Consider the following 17,918-nt stretch of genomic DNA (forward strand, 5'->3'; position numbering starts at 1 on the left):
AGAAATACCAGAAAGATTAAAGACAAAATTAATAAAAATAGCCACCCATAGTGAGCAAGAGGGAACAGGCCAGATAGGGATGGAGGCAGAAGTGAGACACCTCAACATTAATCTTTCCCTATTGTTTTGATCTATATAAATTATCTATTTTTTTAAATTAATAAGCATGTGTTCAATTTTACTAAAAAAAAAACAAATGATTTTGAATTTCTTTTGGGCTCCTGGTAATAACACCTTCATAGTGTTTATCTGGTTTTACAAAGATAAACCGCCCTGAGGCATGCCTCCCAACATCTAATGATAACTAAAATGAAATCCATTTTGCTTGCAAATTACCTGTGAGACCACATTATTTTAAATTGAATTGATAATCATTCTGGGCATTCAAGTAATGTGGGTTTTAGCTGCTATAACAAGAAATGTTCAAAGAAAGAAATGGGAATGCTCCTCTGGGAACACATCTTCCAAAACCTGGGGAAATATTTTTAAACTGTAAAGGTAAATTTAGCTACCTCTGAATGTACTTGTAAACATCTTTTATTTGGTGACAGCCTTTTCTTTTGGGAGCTGCTCTCCCTTTCTCGGTTGGGTAGGCTTCTCTTCTTTCTCTGGAGAGAGCTTCCCTATAAAATACTCCTTCAGAACTTTTCTAGGTGAAAAAAGCATGGCATAGGAAATAGAAGAAATTAGTCATCAAAGAATGCTATGCTGCCCTTTGTGTATATGCTCTTAAACATCTTGCTTCTTAAAAGAAGAATGGAGGTATCTATCCTCTGCTTGCTGCTTTATTTACTGCTCAGATTCCTCTTTTTGGAACTACTCCTATCCATTCTATTTGATAATTAAATCTTAGAATACTGTAAAAATATTGCATAGTTGACACTGATTTTTTTCCTTTTTTAACTGAATTTTTCAATTCTCTTAAAATGACAATTGAATCTACAAGTTAAAAATTTGCTATTTCTTTTCAAAGTAACGCATTAATAGTGTTTACTCAGTATTTCTAAGACTTAGTATTTAAGTCCTGTAACCTTAGTTGAAGGCTTTTCAGATGACCTCCACCAATAGTCCATATCCATATTCTTATTAAAACAACTGTCATGGGGATCCCTGGGTGGCTCAGTAGTTTGGCGCCTGCCTTCGGCCCAGGGCGTGATCCCACGCCAGACTCCTTGCATGAAGTCTGCTTCTCCCTCTGCCTGTCTCTCTCTCTCTGTCTCTCTATCTCTCTCTCTTTCTCTCTCTGTCTCTCATGAATAAATGAATAAAATCTTTTAAAAATAAAATAAAAAACACCTGTCATTCTGTATTATATTTATTTGTGAATATATTAATGTCCTCTACTAGACTAGGAGATCCTTTGCAGCAGTTGTATTCCTTTCTGCTTGCCTAATGGAAGCTCAGTAAATTGAAGAAGCAAATGAATCAGAGTTAGAAAAATGATCGTAGGGGATATTTTGATCCTATCTGTAATCTCCATGTCTGTGCAAGAAGCTTGGGGAAAAATTAAAGAACTGGAAATAATGAGTCAGACCTTTTGTAACTTTGAAGAGAATGCAGATTTGCATATATACAAAAAAAGCAATGATTTTCAACCTTTTAGAAACTCATCCCACACCTTTTGTTACACTTAAAGGAAGTCTCACTAAAAATAACCAGAGTGTCTTTGAGAAATAGGTGATTCCAGGTCTAGGATAGGAAGTGTTCAAAGATGATTTTGGACTTGTTATATCAGAAAACAAGCTGTGAAAGACTCCTAGGTTCATGTCATGTATACATGAGCCAACTTGAAGTCATTCCCACTAGCCTAAAGATAGGATATAATGATCATAATCAATTGATACACATCAAAATGTTAAAGATACTGAAAAAAATTTTAGGTTGGTAGGGACACCAATTCATTGTTCTAAAAACCAGTAGAGAGGGAATTTATTTATTTATCTTGTTTCTTCTGTGCAAAGAGTACTAAGTAGTTGAAGAGAGCAAGTTCTTTGAAGACGGATTGCAGCTAGTACATGAAGAAGGAATCTTATAATTGAGATATCACCAATATCATCATTTTGCAACCCCTAATGAAATAAAGATTCTAAACGTGATTATCAGTAACTGCTAGAAATCAAGCTGGATCAGGCTGATAACATCAGAATCTGCCAGTCAGCTTTAAGATCACAAAAGGCCAGGCAGACATTATTGTGTCTCCTTGTGTGACTCAGTAAGAAACAGACCCTATTAAAGAGACTTGCCAAAAATTCACACGTGAACCTGCTTACACATAGAGTTACAACTACTAGTTCCCAATGAAATACAGCGTATGTTGACCCCACGGAGTGCATCCATCCGGTCTAGATGGGAAATTCAACTGCACAAGTTATCAAGTTTTCAACAAACAAATGGCTCAAAAATTTTTAGGAGGAGGAGGATTGATATTAGAAATAATAATAAAAGGCATATCAACCAAATTAAATATGTGGACCTTCCTTAGATCCTCATTCAGACTAACTAAAAAGACATTTATGACACAAATGGAATTTCGACACTGTTTAGATATTAGATGTACTAAATATTGAATATTTTAAGTGTGACTTAAGTCCCTTTTTTAAGAGAAACATACTAAAGTATTTACAGATGAAAACGAAATGTCAGAGACTTGATCTAGCTTGGTGAGGGGAGTAGTTGGGGCACATACATTAGATGAGAAAAGATTTGCCATATATTAATATTGTTAAAGATCGGTGATGAATAGAGGTGAGTTTGTCATATTTACTCTTTATTTTTGAATATGTTTAAATTTTTTTTTAATAAAAAGTACATTTTCTTTTATCCTATTGTGGCTTTATAAAAATCCCTGTAAGTACTTATCAGTGTTTTGCTGATAAAGTGATATCTGTAGAGGGTGAATAACCTAAGGACATGTGAGTTACTGGCATAGCTGGGACTAGAATATATTAAATCATCAGATTTTATAAAGAATTGAAGGGATTTTTGAGAGCTCGAGAGAATTAAGGAGGAAAACTTTATAAAAAGGAGTATCCACTTTTAAAAAGGAAGCGTGAGATTGGGTTTAGCAGACAATACACATTTTAATTTGAGGATGTTGGCAGAGGAGATGAGAAGAACGGGATCTTTGTGAGCTTTGGTTTAGTAGATGGAATTTACTAAGAATATCAATAAAGTTTGTTTGAAGCAAAAAGCAAAAAGGTTTGGCAAAAGATAAGATCTAACTAATAAGAAGTAACTGATAAAGATTGTGGTGAATTTTTAAATTTTATTTGAAAAACTAATAATCAATTCAGAATTACGAATAGGGTAAAATTTTTATAGCATGAGAAATTTGAACTGTTAGTTTGGGAGGGAAAAAAGTCAAACCTTGCTCACTAACTTTGTTTTGCATTACCCGTTCAAACTGTGAAATAGTTTGAACAATACTTCAAGATGCATTTGGAAGTTCAGTTTCCTTTAATAAGATTTTATCTCCTATCAAACCACCTGTAGACATTTTAACTTGATTATTCATTTTTTATGTCCAAACCTGACCTTTTTCTGTCAAGCTCCTAATCTTCCAACCCTCTTTGAAGTCTCTTTCTCTCTTTTCTTTTTTTTAAAGATTTTATTTATTTATTCATGAGAGAGACAGAGAGAGAGAGAGAGAGAGAGAGGCAGAGACATAGGCAGAGGGAGAAGTAGGCTCCCGGCAAGGAGCCCAATGCGAGACTTGATCCATGGGATCAAGGACCTGAGGCAAAGACAGACGTTCAACTGCTGAGCCATCCAGGCATCCCAAAATCTCTCTTATAGCCAAATTGTATTGATATTTCTTTGTAGTCTTTCATAATTTGTGTCCACTATCAACAGTCATTATTTTCGTGTCTTCCAATGATAGTCTTGTCAAGAGGTTTTCCTTTTCCTATTCATCTTGAGTATCAACAGACTACTTTCCCAAAATAACCCTTTGTCTTTACTTCTCAGTTCATTCATGTTCGTTCAGTGGTTCTCCCTGTTGCCTATCTCAGAGTCCAGACTTTAGTGTGACTCATTTTTCAAAATCCTCAATTATAGGCATACCTTGGAAATATTGTGGGTTTGGTTCCAAACCACCACAATAAAGTGAATATCATAACAAAGCAAGTCAAGTGAATTTTTTGTTTTCCCAGTGCATATAAAAATGTATACTATTTTGTCTGTTGATAGTGCAATAGCATTATATCTAAAAAGACAATGAACATACCTTAATTTAAAAATGCTTTAGTGGGGTTCCTTCATGATTCAGTTGGTTAAGTGGCTGCCTTTGGCTCAGGTCATAATCTCATGGTCCTGGGATCTAGCCCCTCGTAGAGTTCCTGCTCAGCGGGGGGTCTGTGCCCCTCTCCCCACTGGTGCTTTATCTTTCTCCCTTTCAAATGAGTAAATAAAAACCTTAAAAAATACTTCATTGCTAAAAAATGCACCATTATCTGAGCTTTCATTGAGCTATAATTTTTTACTGCAAGGGTCTTGCCTCCATGTTGTTGATGGCTGGTGACTGATAGGGTGGTGGTTGCTGAAGGTTGGGGTGGGTGTGGCAGTTTCTTAAATTAAGACAACAGTGAAGTTTGCCACATCAGCTGACTCTTGCACAAATGATTTCTCTGTAGCATCCAAGGCTATTTGATGGCATTTTACCCACAGGAGAACTTCTTTCTAAATGGAAATCAGTCAGATCCTGCCGCTGCTTTCTCAACTAAGTTTATGTAATATTCTAAATCCTTTATTGTCATTTCAACAATCTTCCCAGCATGATCACCAGCAGTAGATTATATCTCAAAAAGACCACTTTTTCTCTTCCATTCATGAGAAGGAACTCCTAGTTTGTTAAAGTTTTATCATGAGATTACACAAATCAGTCATATCTTCAGGCTCTGCTTCTAGTTCTCTTGCTGTTTCCACCATATCTGCAGTTACTTCCTCCTCTGAAGTCTTGAACCCTTCAAAGTCATTCATGAGTGTTAGAATCAGCTTCTTCCTCACTTCTCTTAATGTTGCTATTTTGACCTCTTCCTGTGAATCAAATGTTCTCATGGTTTTCAATTTACTTTGCCTGGATCTATCAGAGGAATCACTGACTATGGCAGCTATACCCTTACAAAATATATTTCTTAAATAAAAAGACTTGAAAGTCTAAATCACTCCTTGATCCATGGGCTGTAGAATGGATATTATGTTAGCAGACATGAAAACAAGATAACTCTCTATACATCTCCATCGAGCTCTTGGGTGACCAGGTGAATTGTCAGTAAGCAGTAACATTTTCAAAGGAATCTTTTCTGTTCAGTAGGTCTCAACAATGGACTTAAAATATTCAGCAATCATGTTGTAAACAGATGTGCTGTTATCCAACCTTTGTTGTTCCCTTTATAGAGCAAAAACAGATTTACCATAATTGTTAAAGGCCCTATGGTTTTCAGACTCATAAACGAGCATTGGCTTCAACTTAAAGTCTTCAGCTGCATTAGCCTCTAACAACAGAGTCAGCCTGTCCTTTGAAGCTCTGAAGCCAGGCATTGGCTTTTCCTCTATAGTTATGAAAGTCCTAGATGGAATCTTCTTCCAATATAAGGCTGTTTCATCTACACTGAAAATTTGTTGTTTAGTGTAGCCACTTTTATTAATTATCTTAGCTAGATAACTTGCTGCAGCTTCTACATCAGCACTCATTGCTTCACCTTGTACTCGATATTATAGAGATGGCTTCTTTCCTTAAACCTCATACACCAACCTCTGCTAGCTTTAGACTTTTCTTCAGCTTCCTCACCTCTCTCAGCCTTCACAGAATTGAAGAGAGATTAGAGCCTTGCTCTGGATTACACTTTGCCTCAAGGGAATGGTGAAACTGGTTTGATCTCCTATCCGGACCACTAAAACTTTCTTATATCAGCAATAAGACAGTTTTGCTTTCTTATCATTACTGTGTTCACTGGAGTAGCACTTTTAATTTCCTTCAAGAACTTTTCCTTTGCATTTACAACCTGGCTCTTTGGCACAAGAGACCTAGCTTCTGACCTCCCTGGCTTTTGACATGCCTCACTAATCAGTTGTAGCTTTTGAAAGTTGAGATACGTGCAGCTCTTCCTTTCACTTGAACACTTAGAAGCCATTGTAGGGTTATTATTATTCATTAGCATAATTTCAGTATTGTTGTCAAAGAGAATAGGGAAGTCTAAGGAGAGGGAAGGAGATGGGGAAACAGCCAGCAGTCAGAATAGTCAGAACACACGCATTTATCAGTGAAGTTCACTGTCTTATATGGGTGTGGATCATAGCACCCCAAAACAATTAGAGTAATAACATCAAAGATCCCTGGATTGGATGCCTAGTAGCTCAGTCAGTTGAGCATCTGACTCTCGGTCTCAGCTCAGCTTGTGATACGGGGTTCATGGGATCAAGCCTCAGGTCAGGCTCTGGGCTCAGCACAGAGACTGCTTGAGATTGTCTCTCTCTCTCTCCCTCTGCGGCCCCACCCTCACCACCCCCACCCCCACCCCCGCGCTCATGCACATGTTCTCTCTTTCTCTGTGATATAAATAAGTAAATCTTAAAAAAAAAAATCACTGGATCATGGATTGCCATAAGAAATATAATAGTAATGAAAAGGTTTGAAATATTCTAATGTGACACAGACTTGAAGTGAGCAAATGCTATTAGAAATACGGTGCCAATAAATTCACTTAATGCCAGGTTGTCACAAACTTTCAATTTGTGAAAAAACACAGTATCTGCAAAGTGCAATAAAATGAGGTATGCCTGTATTTAATCCCAATCTACTTTTCTTAAAATTTGTTCCACAAAATCTCCTATACAAACCTTTAACTCCAACTAAGTCTATTCCAGTTAGCTTGTTTAGAATATGCTTTTACTTATTATCACATTTATGTCTGTCTTTACTCATCCCATTCCCTTTACCAGGAATTCTTTTTTTCCTAGCCAAGTCCTGCATATACTACTATATATGAATATGAAGCCCATCAGACTATGCCTTTGTATAGTAGTCTACAGTACTAACTCTGTTGAACTTAAAAACCATTTATTATTTGGCACATCATGTTTTAATAATGTTACCTTTTCATAAATCCATGGTTTGTCTCTAAATTGAGTTGCAGAATTCTTCTAGGGAAAATTTTGGTTTTATATGTCATTGAGTCTTCCACAATCTCAGAGTACAGTGCATATTTTAGGTGTCCAGTAAATATTTTTATGGATGATTTATGAGTAGTGATCAGTCTCTTGAGGATTATTTAGAAATAATCTGTTGCTGTTTTTTGTTTTCATTTCTGTGGAATAGATTTATATGGTGCTGTTTAAGGAAGAGAGATGAGCTCAGTTGTTCTAGGTGCTACCTTGAGTCTATATTTCATATATATATATATATATATATATATGTGGGAGGTTTTTTTTACACAAATTAAGAGGAAGCATATACAGAATTGAAATGACTTTGTTGTGTATTTTAGGGCTTTTTATATTTAAATACTATATATATAATTTTTTAAGATTTTATTTATTTACAGAGTGCGAGCATGAGCAAGGATGGGAGAGAGAATCCTTAGCAGATGCCATGCTGAGCATGGAGCCCAACACAGGGCCTAGTCTCATAATCCTGAGATTATGATCTAAGTGGAAATCAAGAGTCAGATGCTTAACCGACTGAGCCACCCAGGCACCACCTAACATATATAATTTTTTAAAAGGTCATAAGTTTAAAACAATTCATATAGCACTTGAATGTGCAGAATATTTAATTATATGGTATTATATGCTAAGGAATATATTACTTGAATGGTTATGTTTTGTTCATTATTCAAATCATGTTTTTAATTAGGTTATCATTTTACTATATTTGCATGAATCCATTTTACTGTAAAATAGCTCCTAAAACAGAACAGTGATTTGGTTTGCTGTCAGCTATTGCTTTTTATTTTATTTTATTTTATTTTTTAATTTTTATTTATTTATGATAGTCACAGAGAGAGAGAGAGAGAGGCGCAGAGACACAGGCAGAGGGAGAAGCAGGCTCCATGCACCGGGAGCCCGATGTGGGATTCGATCCCGGGTCTCCAGGATCGCGCCCTGGGCCAAAGGCAGGCGCCAAACCACTGCGCCACCCAGGGATCCCCAGCTATTGCTTTTTAGAAAGCTTTTCCATTACATTTGTAGTGAGGATTTGTAATTCAAGTATTTGCACAAGAAATACCTTCTTCTTCTCAAAAAGATTCAAATATGTCTGTTAGAATTGTATTAACTAATCACTTGTTAATCATGTAATATTTTAGTAGTGATGAGAATATAAGCGTTACCTTCTGGTGATTAACATCAAGCTATTTTTATTTTGTTTTATAGAATAATAATAACCTGGATGCCTGCTGTGCTGTTCTCTCTCAGGAGAGTACAAGGTATCTTTATGGTGAAGGAGACTTGAATTTCTCGGATGACTCTGGAATTTCTGGCTTACGAAATCACATGACTTCTCTCAACTTGGACTTGCAGTCACAGAATGTTTACCACCATGGAAGAGAAGGAAATAGAATGAATGGAAGCAGGACTCTAACGCACAGCATTAGTGATGGACAACTTCAAGGTGGTCAGTCCAATAATGAACTCTTTCAGCAAGAGCCACAGACAGCACCAGCTCAAGTTCCTCAAGGCTTTAATGTTTTTGGAATGTCTAGTACATCTGGTGCTTCAAATTCAGCACCACATCTTGGATTTTACTTAGGCAGCAAAGGAACATCTAACCTTTCTCAACAAACTCCCAGATTTAATCCCATTATGGTAACTTTAGCCCCAAATATCCAGACTGGTCGTAATACTCCTACTTCTTTGCACATACATGGTGTACCTCCACCTGTACTTAACAGTCCACAGGGAAATTCTATCTATATTAGGCCTTACATTACAACTCCTAGTGGTACAACTCGACAGGCACAGCAGCATTCTGGCTGGGTATCTCAGTTTAATCCTCTGAACCCTCAACAAGTTTATCAACCTTCACAACCTGGTCCCTGGACTCCTTATCCTGCATCTAGTCCTATGTCACATACCTCAGCCCAGCAGCCAAATCAGCAAGGCCACCAGACCTCTCATGTCTACATGCCCATCAGTTCACCTACTACTCCACAACCACCAACAATTCATTCATCTGGTAGCTCACAATCTTCTGCCCATAGCCAATATAACATTCAAAATATTTCAACAGGACCTCGAAAAAACCAGATTGAAATCAAACTTGAACCCCCACAAAGAAACAGCTCTTCAAAATTGCGTTCTTCTGGACCTCGAACCTCCAGCAGTTCCTCTTCAGTCAACAGCCAGACCTTAAATAGAAATCAACCCACTGTTTACATAGCTGCCAGCCCCCCAAATACTGACGAGGTGATGTCCCGTAGTCAACCCAAGGTCTATATTTCAGCTAATACTGCCCCAGGAGATGAACAGATCATGCGGAATCAGCCCACCCTCTTCATATCCACAAACTCTGGAGCATCTTCTGCCTCCAGGAATATGTCTGGGCAAGTGAGCATGGGCCCTGCCTTTATTCATCACCACCCTCCCAAAAGTCGAGCAATAGGCAATAACTCTGCAACTTCTCCTCGAGTGGTCGTCACTCAACCCAATACAAAATATACTTTCAAAATTACAGTTTCTCCTAATAAACCCCCTGCAGTTTCTCCAGGGGTGGTATCCCCTACCTTTGAACTTACAAATCTTCTAAACCATCCTGATCATTATGTAGAAACAGAGAACATTCAGCACCTCACGGACCCTACTTTAGCACATGTGGATAGAATAAGTGAAGCACGGAAGTTGAGTATGGGATCTGATGATGCTGCCTACACTCAAGGTAATAATACTGAAGGTGGGGTCACGTTCCATGCCGGGCTTTTTGGTGTACGTTTGGTTTCACTGTAGAAATGGCTATCCCCATTATTATTTCATCTTTTAAGTGTTGCCCCAAATCATACTATTTTTAAAACCTCTTGAGAATATGCAGATAAATTTTGAATTTTAATTTTACTATCCTATAACTTAAAGTTTGGAGTATAGGTTTATTACATCTTCAGAATAATCCACTCTGGTTTGTCTACTTTCTTAATGTTTTAACACTTTCTTTTCAGTTAACTCTCTTCTTGGTGGTGATATTGACTTGCCCTTTCAAATTTCTGCAAATAAAAATTCATAAAAACACATCTTAGTAAGAGATTAGTGGCCTTGTTTAACCAGGCAAATTCTCTATTTAGCTATTTTCATTTTTCTGATATGACATTGTTAGTCTTATTTAATATCAAAATCTAACTTCCTACAAATCCTAGAATAATTACATCTAAGAGAGTTTTTAATTCCGTTCTTGATAATTAGTTCTTTCATCCTCCCTCAAACATCAGTTAATTCAGCCTTTCTTTTTATTTGGAATTGTGGATAAAAACATGAATCTATCTGACTTGATTATCCCTTTCTGAAATAGACTAGTTGATATTGGCATAATACTAAGTTATATCTGCACTAATTCAGGTAGTGATCATTTCTGTCATATATTTTACTTGGTCACTAAGTTACTTAATCTTCAGGAGGAAATCATTAAACTCATTCAGATAAGAAAGTAGAGGTTAAGTGTTTGTTTTCTTGAGTTTTGATGCAGGCTTGTAGATTAGCTGGGAGTCCTTTAGAGCAACAACATATTGTAGTCATCTTTGCATATCCAGTGAGTTGTTGCAAGTATGTAGGTGGAAAATACTAAATTATCACCCCCTTGCAACATGCACCCTAATACTACCTCTAGTATCACTTGTCCTTTTAAAAATTTCTAAAAAGAATGATTTTACCTGCTGAGTTTCTCAGAGGAGCCTGATTGCTTGGGCTTATTTTATGTTTTAAACTATTATATTCTTGTGATTCTCAACTTAAGCTGGGCTTTGGTTCTTTCAGATTTTATAAACATCTATAGGGCTTTCAAAGAAGGATGCCCAAGGCTCATCCCAAACTTGCTCAGTTAGAAGGTGAAGCTTAGGTCTGCATGTGTGTTTTAAAGGTCCATGGGTAATTCTGATTGCTCTAGAAATTGTGCTAAAACTTTTGTTTGTTTTCCATATATCTCTGATGAAATTGGAAACCTTTTTGTTTCACTTTAGGTAGTACATAAATTTTAATATACCATTATTCATTTCACTGATACTTAATTCCTATTCTTCTCCCAAAGTCTTCTCCTATTCTCCTTCCATCAAAATAACAGATTTCCTGTATTTAGATAGTTGCTGTTTCTTAAATAGAGGGTAAATTATTATATGAAGATAACTTGATGTGGGGAATTTTCTATTGAAAGAGACATAGTCACATTTAACTGGAATATGAATAAACAGTATTGCTTAAATTTGCTAGCTCCAGTTTCTCTCATTCTCTTCTGAATCTGCTCCAGTCAGGATTTTACCACTGTAGTCACCCAGAATTGCATTTGTCAAGGTCATGAGTGACAGGATTGTTACAAAATCCACAGTCTCGGGATCCCTGGGTGGCGCAGCGGTTTAGAGCCTGCCTTTGGCCCAGGGCGCAATCCTGGAGATCCAGGATCGAATCCCACGTCGGGCTCCCGGTGCATGGAGCCTGCTTCTCCCTCTGCCTGTGTCTCTGCCTCTCTCTCTCTCACTGTGTGCCTATCATAAGTAAATAAAAATTTTAAAAAAAAATCCAGTCTCCTTTCAGCCCTCATCTTCCTTGATATATGTATCAGCAGCATTTACCAGTCAAGCACCCTTTTTACTGTGAAATATTTTGTTCTTTTGACTTTTAGGATACTACTCTAGAATTTCCATCTCTCTTTTTATTCTTAGCTGGTTCTCTGTCCCTCATCTCTTATCTCTTTATCCTTCCACTTCTCAAAGAAATGAGATCAAAGCCTCAAAGCTTAATCTCAGCCTTTTTTCTGTCTGTATCATTCCCTAGGTGATCTCATTCAGCCTCATGACTCTAAATATTATGTGCTAGTGCTGGAATGCCTGGGTGGCTCGGTTAAGCATCCAGCTCTTGATTTCTGCTCAGGTCATGATCTCAGTGTTGTGGGATCAAACCCCACCTCAGGCTCTGCACTCCGCACAATCTGCATAGAGATTCTCTCTCCCTCTGCCCCTCCCACCCCCATTCTCCCACGTGTGTGCTCTCCCTCTAAATAAATAAATAAAACCTTTTTTAAAAATAAATATTATGTGCTTATGATTCCCGAATTTTAACTCTAATCTGGACTTAGTCCCCAAATTTCAAGGCAGTTTATTTAACTGGTTATTTAACATCTCTATTTGAATGTTTACTAGGCATCTCAAATTTTCTATATCTGAAATACTTTCTGACATTCCTCCCAGCTTACTTTTCTATAATCAGTCCTCCCACCTCAGTTAATGGCAACTTAACTCAGAAACTTCACAAACACCCTTGACTCCTTCTTTCTTTCAGATTTCACATCTAATTTGAGAATAAAATCTATCAGTTCTAACCTTCAAGGCATATCAAGAGTTCTCCCTCTTCATACCACCCTATTGTCACCATTCTGGTCTGAGCTAATGTCATCTCTCAAGTGGATATTGCAGTAGCTTACATGCTTTCACTCTTTCTTCCTTATGGTCTTCTTTCAACTCAACAGCCAGAGAGACACTGTTAAAAACATAAGTCAGATTATATCACTCTTTTGCATATGATGGCTGTTTCATTCACAGTAAAAGCTGTGAAGCCTTACATGATCTATTGCACATCCCTCATCTCTTTGCCTTCTATTTACCACTTCAGTCACTCTGTTCCAGCCCTACTGGCCTTCTTGCTATTCCTTAAACATGGAAGACATGCCTTAGGACCTTAGTACTTGCTATTCTTTCTGTCTGAAATTCTCTTCTCCCAGAAACCACAGTTAACTCCCTTCAGATCCTTACTCAAATGATGCTTTTTTCTGTGAGATTATCTCAGGGCTTCCTATGTTACTCTCCACCCCAGTGCTTCCTGTCTTTCCATCCTTGCTTATATTTGCTGAGAGGGGGAAAAATCTAATATTAAGATACATAATAAGTAATACTTACCGGAAGCTTACTGAGTGCTAGGCAATTTTCTGAATGCCCATTTATTTCTCACAACCAACTATTATTGGTATTATTCCTATTATTTTATTTTCAGATTAAAATATTTAGGAACAGGGACCACCTCAGTTAAGCGTCCAACTCTTAATTTCAACTCAGGTCATAATTTCAGGGTCGTGAAATGGAGCCCCATGCGGGGCTCTGCACTGAGCATGGAACCTGTTGGGATTGTCTTCTCCCTTTGCCCCTCTTCCTGCTCGCTTGCCCTTTCTCTGTCTCTGTCTCTCTCTCTCTTTCTCTCTCTTACGTAAGTAAAATAATAAAATACAGTACATACTTAGGAAGAGACTGGGTAAGTACCTTGTCAAAGGACAAGTAGCAGAGTCAAAGATTCTAACCTAGGGAGTTGACAGTGGAGCCCACAGTCTTAATCACAGCACTTTAACATCTTTGCACATTTTCAAAATAAACCCTCTGGAAAGATGCTTCAACTTTGTATTGTAGCTTCACATAACCCCTGGTACATCATTGTGTGGTTCACATGTGCCCCTATTTAAGAAATGTGAAGCTAAAAGATCATTTAGTAAAAATAAGTAAAACAAAAGCAGCCAAAAGGAAAGAAATCACAACATACAGATATAATTAGAAAAAGAACTTGAAAAATAAAGTAATACCCTGAGAAGATACAGGGAGCACCTTCTAAAGGTACCTAAACATTGAAAAAAGTTGCTGAAGGGCACCTGGATGGCCCAGTCCGTTGAGAATCTGCTTCTGAGTCAGGTCATAATCCCAGAAGCCTGGAATTGAGCACCATGTCGGGCTCCCTGCCCTGCTAGGAGCCTGCTTCTCCCTCTGCCTCTGCTCTTCCCCCCTGCTTGTATGCTCTCTCTCTCTCTCTTGAATAGATAAATAAAATCTTTAAAAATTAAAAATTAGGATGCCTGGGTGGCTCAATGTTGAGTGCCTACCTTTGGCTCAGGGCATGATCCTGGGATCCTGAGATCGAGTTCTGCATTGAGCTCCTCACAGGGAGCCTGCTTCTCCCTCTGCCTACATCTCTGCCTCTCTTTGTGTGTCTCTCATGAATAAATAAATAAAATCTTTAAAAAATTTTAAATTTAAATTAAAAAAAATTTGTTTTAAGTTTCTGATGAGTGAAGCCTCTGGTTTGAGAGTTTGAAGCCTACCCAAATAGCAAATAGCAGAGTTCCTTAGAATCTGCCACTCAAATTACTTCTCTTCACTAATAGCCTTCAGACAGCTTAAACAACCATACTCACTTTCTTTAGGCATATCTACATACCTGTGGAATTTCTTAACATCCGTGTGGCTGTGTATCCTTGTATTATCTGTCTCCGCACACACTGTTTTGGGGTAGGTACTGTACTGCAACCTTTCATCTTGTTTCCTTCTGTTTAGTATGGAACTGCTGTTGACCCAGATTTACGTATCATCCAGTGACAAAGTCTTGATCTAGTGTTTCTTTGACTTGGTTCTATTAAAATCAAAGGATTTTTCTTTTCTAAAATTCTGTCTTATATGATGTTAACTTACACGTTTGTGATGCCTTGTAGTTTATACATATGGTGACCCAAATAATACTGATTTTTTTAAAAAGATTTTTAAAATTTATTCATGAGACACAAGAGAGGCAGTGACATAGGCAGAAGGAGAAACAGATTTCCTGCAGGGAGCCCAATGTGGGACTTGATCCCAGGACTCCAAGATCACAACCTGAGCCAAAGGCAGACGCTCAACCACTGAGCCACCCAGGTGCCCCAATACTGATTTTTAAGCAAGGATCTTTTGTGAACTATTGATTTATGTAGTGTGGGTAATAAAGAGAAAAGAAATCTGCCTGCTTCCTGCAGTGAAATTGATCTTTCTAAAGCTCCTGGAACATACTACTTCAGAATAGGAAAAGAAGTTGAGCCAGGTACTAGAGTCATAGGAAAATATTTTTCTCAGATTGAGGAGGGAACATACGTAAGTAAACAAACTGCATATTTTTCATTTGTATTCCATCTAACATTTTAGATCTACAACAAAACATTTCAAAAATGAGAATGTATGTTTATAAAAGATACATTGTTTGATATGCCCTCTGCTATAGAATGAGCAGAAGAAAAAGATAAATTGAAACTTCTACCCCGATCCTGCTCATTTCATCACCAAGGCTCCAACCACCACTACAAAAGGAAATAAATTACACTTGAGCCTTTAAACTACCACAGGAATCAGAGACACAAATGAGTGCCCAGTAGAAGAGAAAAATTCAGGTTAGAGAGAAATTCCATTTCAAAGTATATGGATATGAAGAAGACTCACTCTTCTTTACCTGCTAAGAACAAACATTGAACTCAAAATTCTCATTAGTAAGGTTATTGTGTGGCCAAATAGCCTCATTTTCCCCTTGAGTCATAGTACCTGACTCTATCTAACTTCTGAAAGTGCCAGTAAATACCTGATCATTCACTGTATTCTGAGACTTTCTGGTGTCCTCTCCCATTCATAGAAGTATGCTTTTAGTAACATTGGCAACTCCTATGAATATGGAGAACAAATGTTTCACTCATTCAAACCAGTTTTCATGGCAAGGCAGGGAAAGGGCCTGCTTTCTATGCCAGAGGCTTTTACCAGACTACCACTGCTGTCAAAATGATTTCTTCTTCTTTGTTATTTCTACAAAAATCCATCGTGGTATTGGCCTAAATGGTACTCTACAGTGTTAAAAATTACATATGTAAGGTCATAAACATTTTTAATGGTACCTCAACACTTGTTTTCCAGTTATATTTGTGATACTATCATATTGTTAAAGCAGTACTCTTGACTTAGAACCTAAAATAGAAAAATAAGAAAAATAACAAGATGAAAATTAGCTTCTTGAACTTTGTATTTCTCATTCCTAGTTTTTTTTTTTTCTAATATGTCTCAATCACAACATCTTTCTATTTAACAAGATTTAATAAAAATGTTTAATCATGGGACACTGGGACACCTGGGTGGCTCAGTTAAGCATCTGCCTTTTGCTCAGGTCATGATCCCAGAGTCCTGGGATCAAGCCCCATGTTGGGCTCCTGCTCAACAGTCTCAGAAGAGACTGCTTCTCTCTCTCCCTGCTCGTGCTCACTTTGCTTGCGCTCTCTCTCTCTCTCTCTGATAAATAGATAGATAGATAGATAGATAGATAGATAGATAGATAGATAGATTTTTGAAAATGCTTAATCATGACAAAAATTGAGAGGGCTAAATGTTCTTTTCAAGAGAAAATATAACTTCAGTTCAAATTTTTAAATTTGCGTTTTGCCTTTATGCATCTGCTGATTGGAAATGCCTTTCTTTACAATGTTGACTTACTATGTTGACTTTGAAATTATGTTTTTTTTTTAATAAAGATTTTATTTGTTTATTCATGAGAGACAGAGAGAGAGAAGCAGGCTCCCTGTAAGGAGCCCGACGTGGGACTCGATCCCAGATTCCTGGATCACGCCCTGGGCCAAAGGCAGACGTTCAACCACTGAGCCACTCAGGCGTCCCTGAAATTATGTTAAATAATTACATCAAAATTAAGCTTAACTAACATCAAACCTGTACTTCAGAATTTTCATAGGTTCTTCCCTGTCTCCAGACTACCTTTTTTAATTTGAAATAAATCTCAGGGTTGGAAGAGACTTTAAAAGTCATCTCAAATTCTACAACCAAGCTTACCCAGTCCACTTGCCTATCTAACACTTAGTCCTTACAAGATTCCTAGTAAGTATAAATCCATTCTGTACATGCTTACATATCTTGAGAGAAACAAGCTGCCTCCCGAAGTAGCACACTCCACTTGTGTACAGCTCTGCCTCCCAGCAAGTTATTTCCTATATTAAACTGATGTCTTTAAAAAGTATTAGGCAAGTAACATACGCATATGATAAAAGAAATTTCAACTTCTTCCCAACAAGGAAGATAGAATGAAAATGTGTCTCCTTTCAACTCCTGCCTATAACATCCCACCAGCCCTCCCACCACTTAACTCTCAGAAGTAACCTCTGTTAGCTGTTTTTATCCTCCTTGTCTTCATAATCACATGCACACAGTATCCATATATGGGTATACATAAATACACCTATGCAGAATTTTAATAATCTACACATACCCTACAGTATATATAAAAAACATTTTAGAGTGCGACTACACAGTTTTTGCTTAACCTCTTAAGATCATTGCATTTCAGCATGCACAAATCTATTTCATTCTTCTAACTTTTTAAAACAGGTTATTTTTTTTTTTTTATTTATTCATGAGAGACACAGAGGCAGAGACATAGGCAGAGGGAGAAGCAGGCTCCTCGCAGGGAGCCCGTGTGAGACTCAGTCCCAGACTCTGGGATCATACCATGAGCCAAAGGCTCATGCTCAACCGCTGAGCCACCCAGGCATCCCAGGTTAGTTAATTTTAATAGCTTTATTAAAATAGAGTTAATCCATGAAGTTCACTTATTTACAGTGATTTTTGGTATAGCCACATACAAGTCACCATAACCACAACCAACATAAGCATTTTTATCACCTCAGCAGAAACTCCATACTCTTTAGCCATTACCTGCCTATCCCATTACATCCCCACCCTTAGCCCTAAGCAGCCAAGCACTCATCTACTTTTCTGTCTCTAGGTTTTCATATTCTGGACACTTCGTATAAATGGAATTACATAATAGTCTTTTGTGACTGGCTTTTTTCACCTAGCATGATGTTTTAGAAGTTCATCCGTGTTGTAGCATGTGTTAGTACTTAATTCTTTTTTATAGCCAAATAATGTGCTATTCCATAGGTATATACTACATTTTTGTTC

The 17,918-nt window shown here is 37.4% G+C and overlaps 1 protein-coding gene across 8 annotated transcripts in view; it reads left to right on the forward strand.

Moving 5' to 3' along the window:
- TAB2 (TGF-beta activated kinase 1 (MAP3K7) binding protein 2) overlaps window positions 1–17,918 on the forward strand; it is a 90,912-nt gene that overhangs the window by 44,391 nt on the left and 28,603 nt on the right. For 7 of the 8 annotated variants that reach the window (XM_035706781.2, XM_035706779.2, XM_049113647.1 and 4 more), the window contains one exon: window positions 8,371–9,886. In XM_035706781.2, coding sequence (XP_035562674.1) covers window positions 8,371–9,886 — 1,516 coding nt within the window. The remainder of the gene's footprint in view (window positions 1–8,370; window positions 9,887–17,918) is intronic. The other variant, XM_025422525.3, reaches the window with a different exon arrangement.

The sequence above is a fragment of the Canis lupus genome, chromosome 1 (assembly GCF_003254725.2).
Source record: "Canis lupus dingo isolate Sandy chromosome 1, ASM325472v2, whole genome shotgun sequence".
In the NCBI taxonomy this organism is placed as follows: domain Eukaryota; kingdom Metazoa; phylum Chordata; class Mammalia; order Carnivora; family Canidae; genus Canis; species Canis lupus.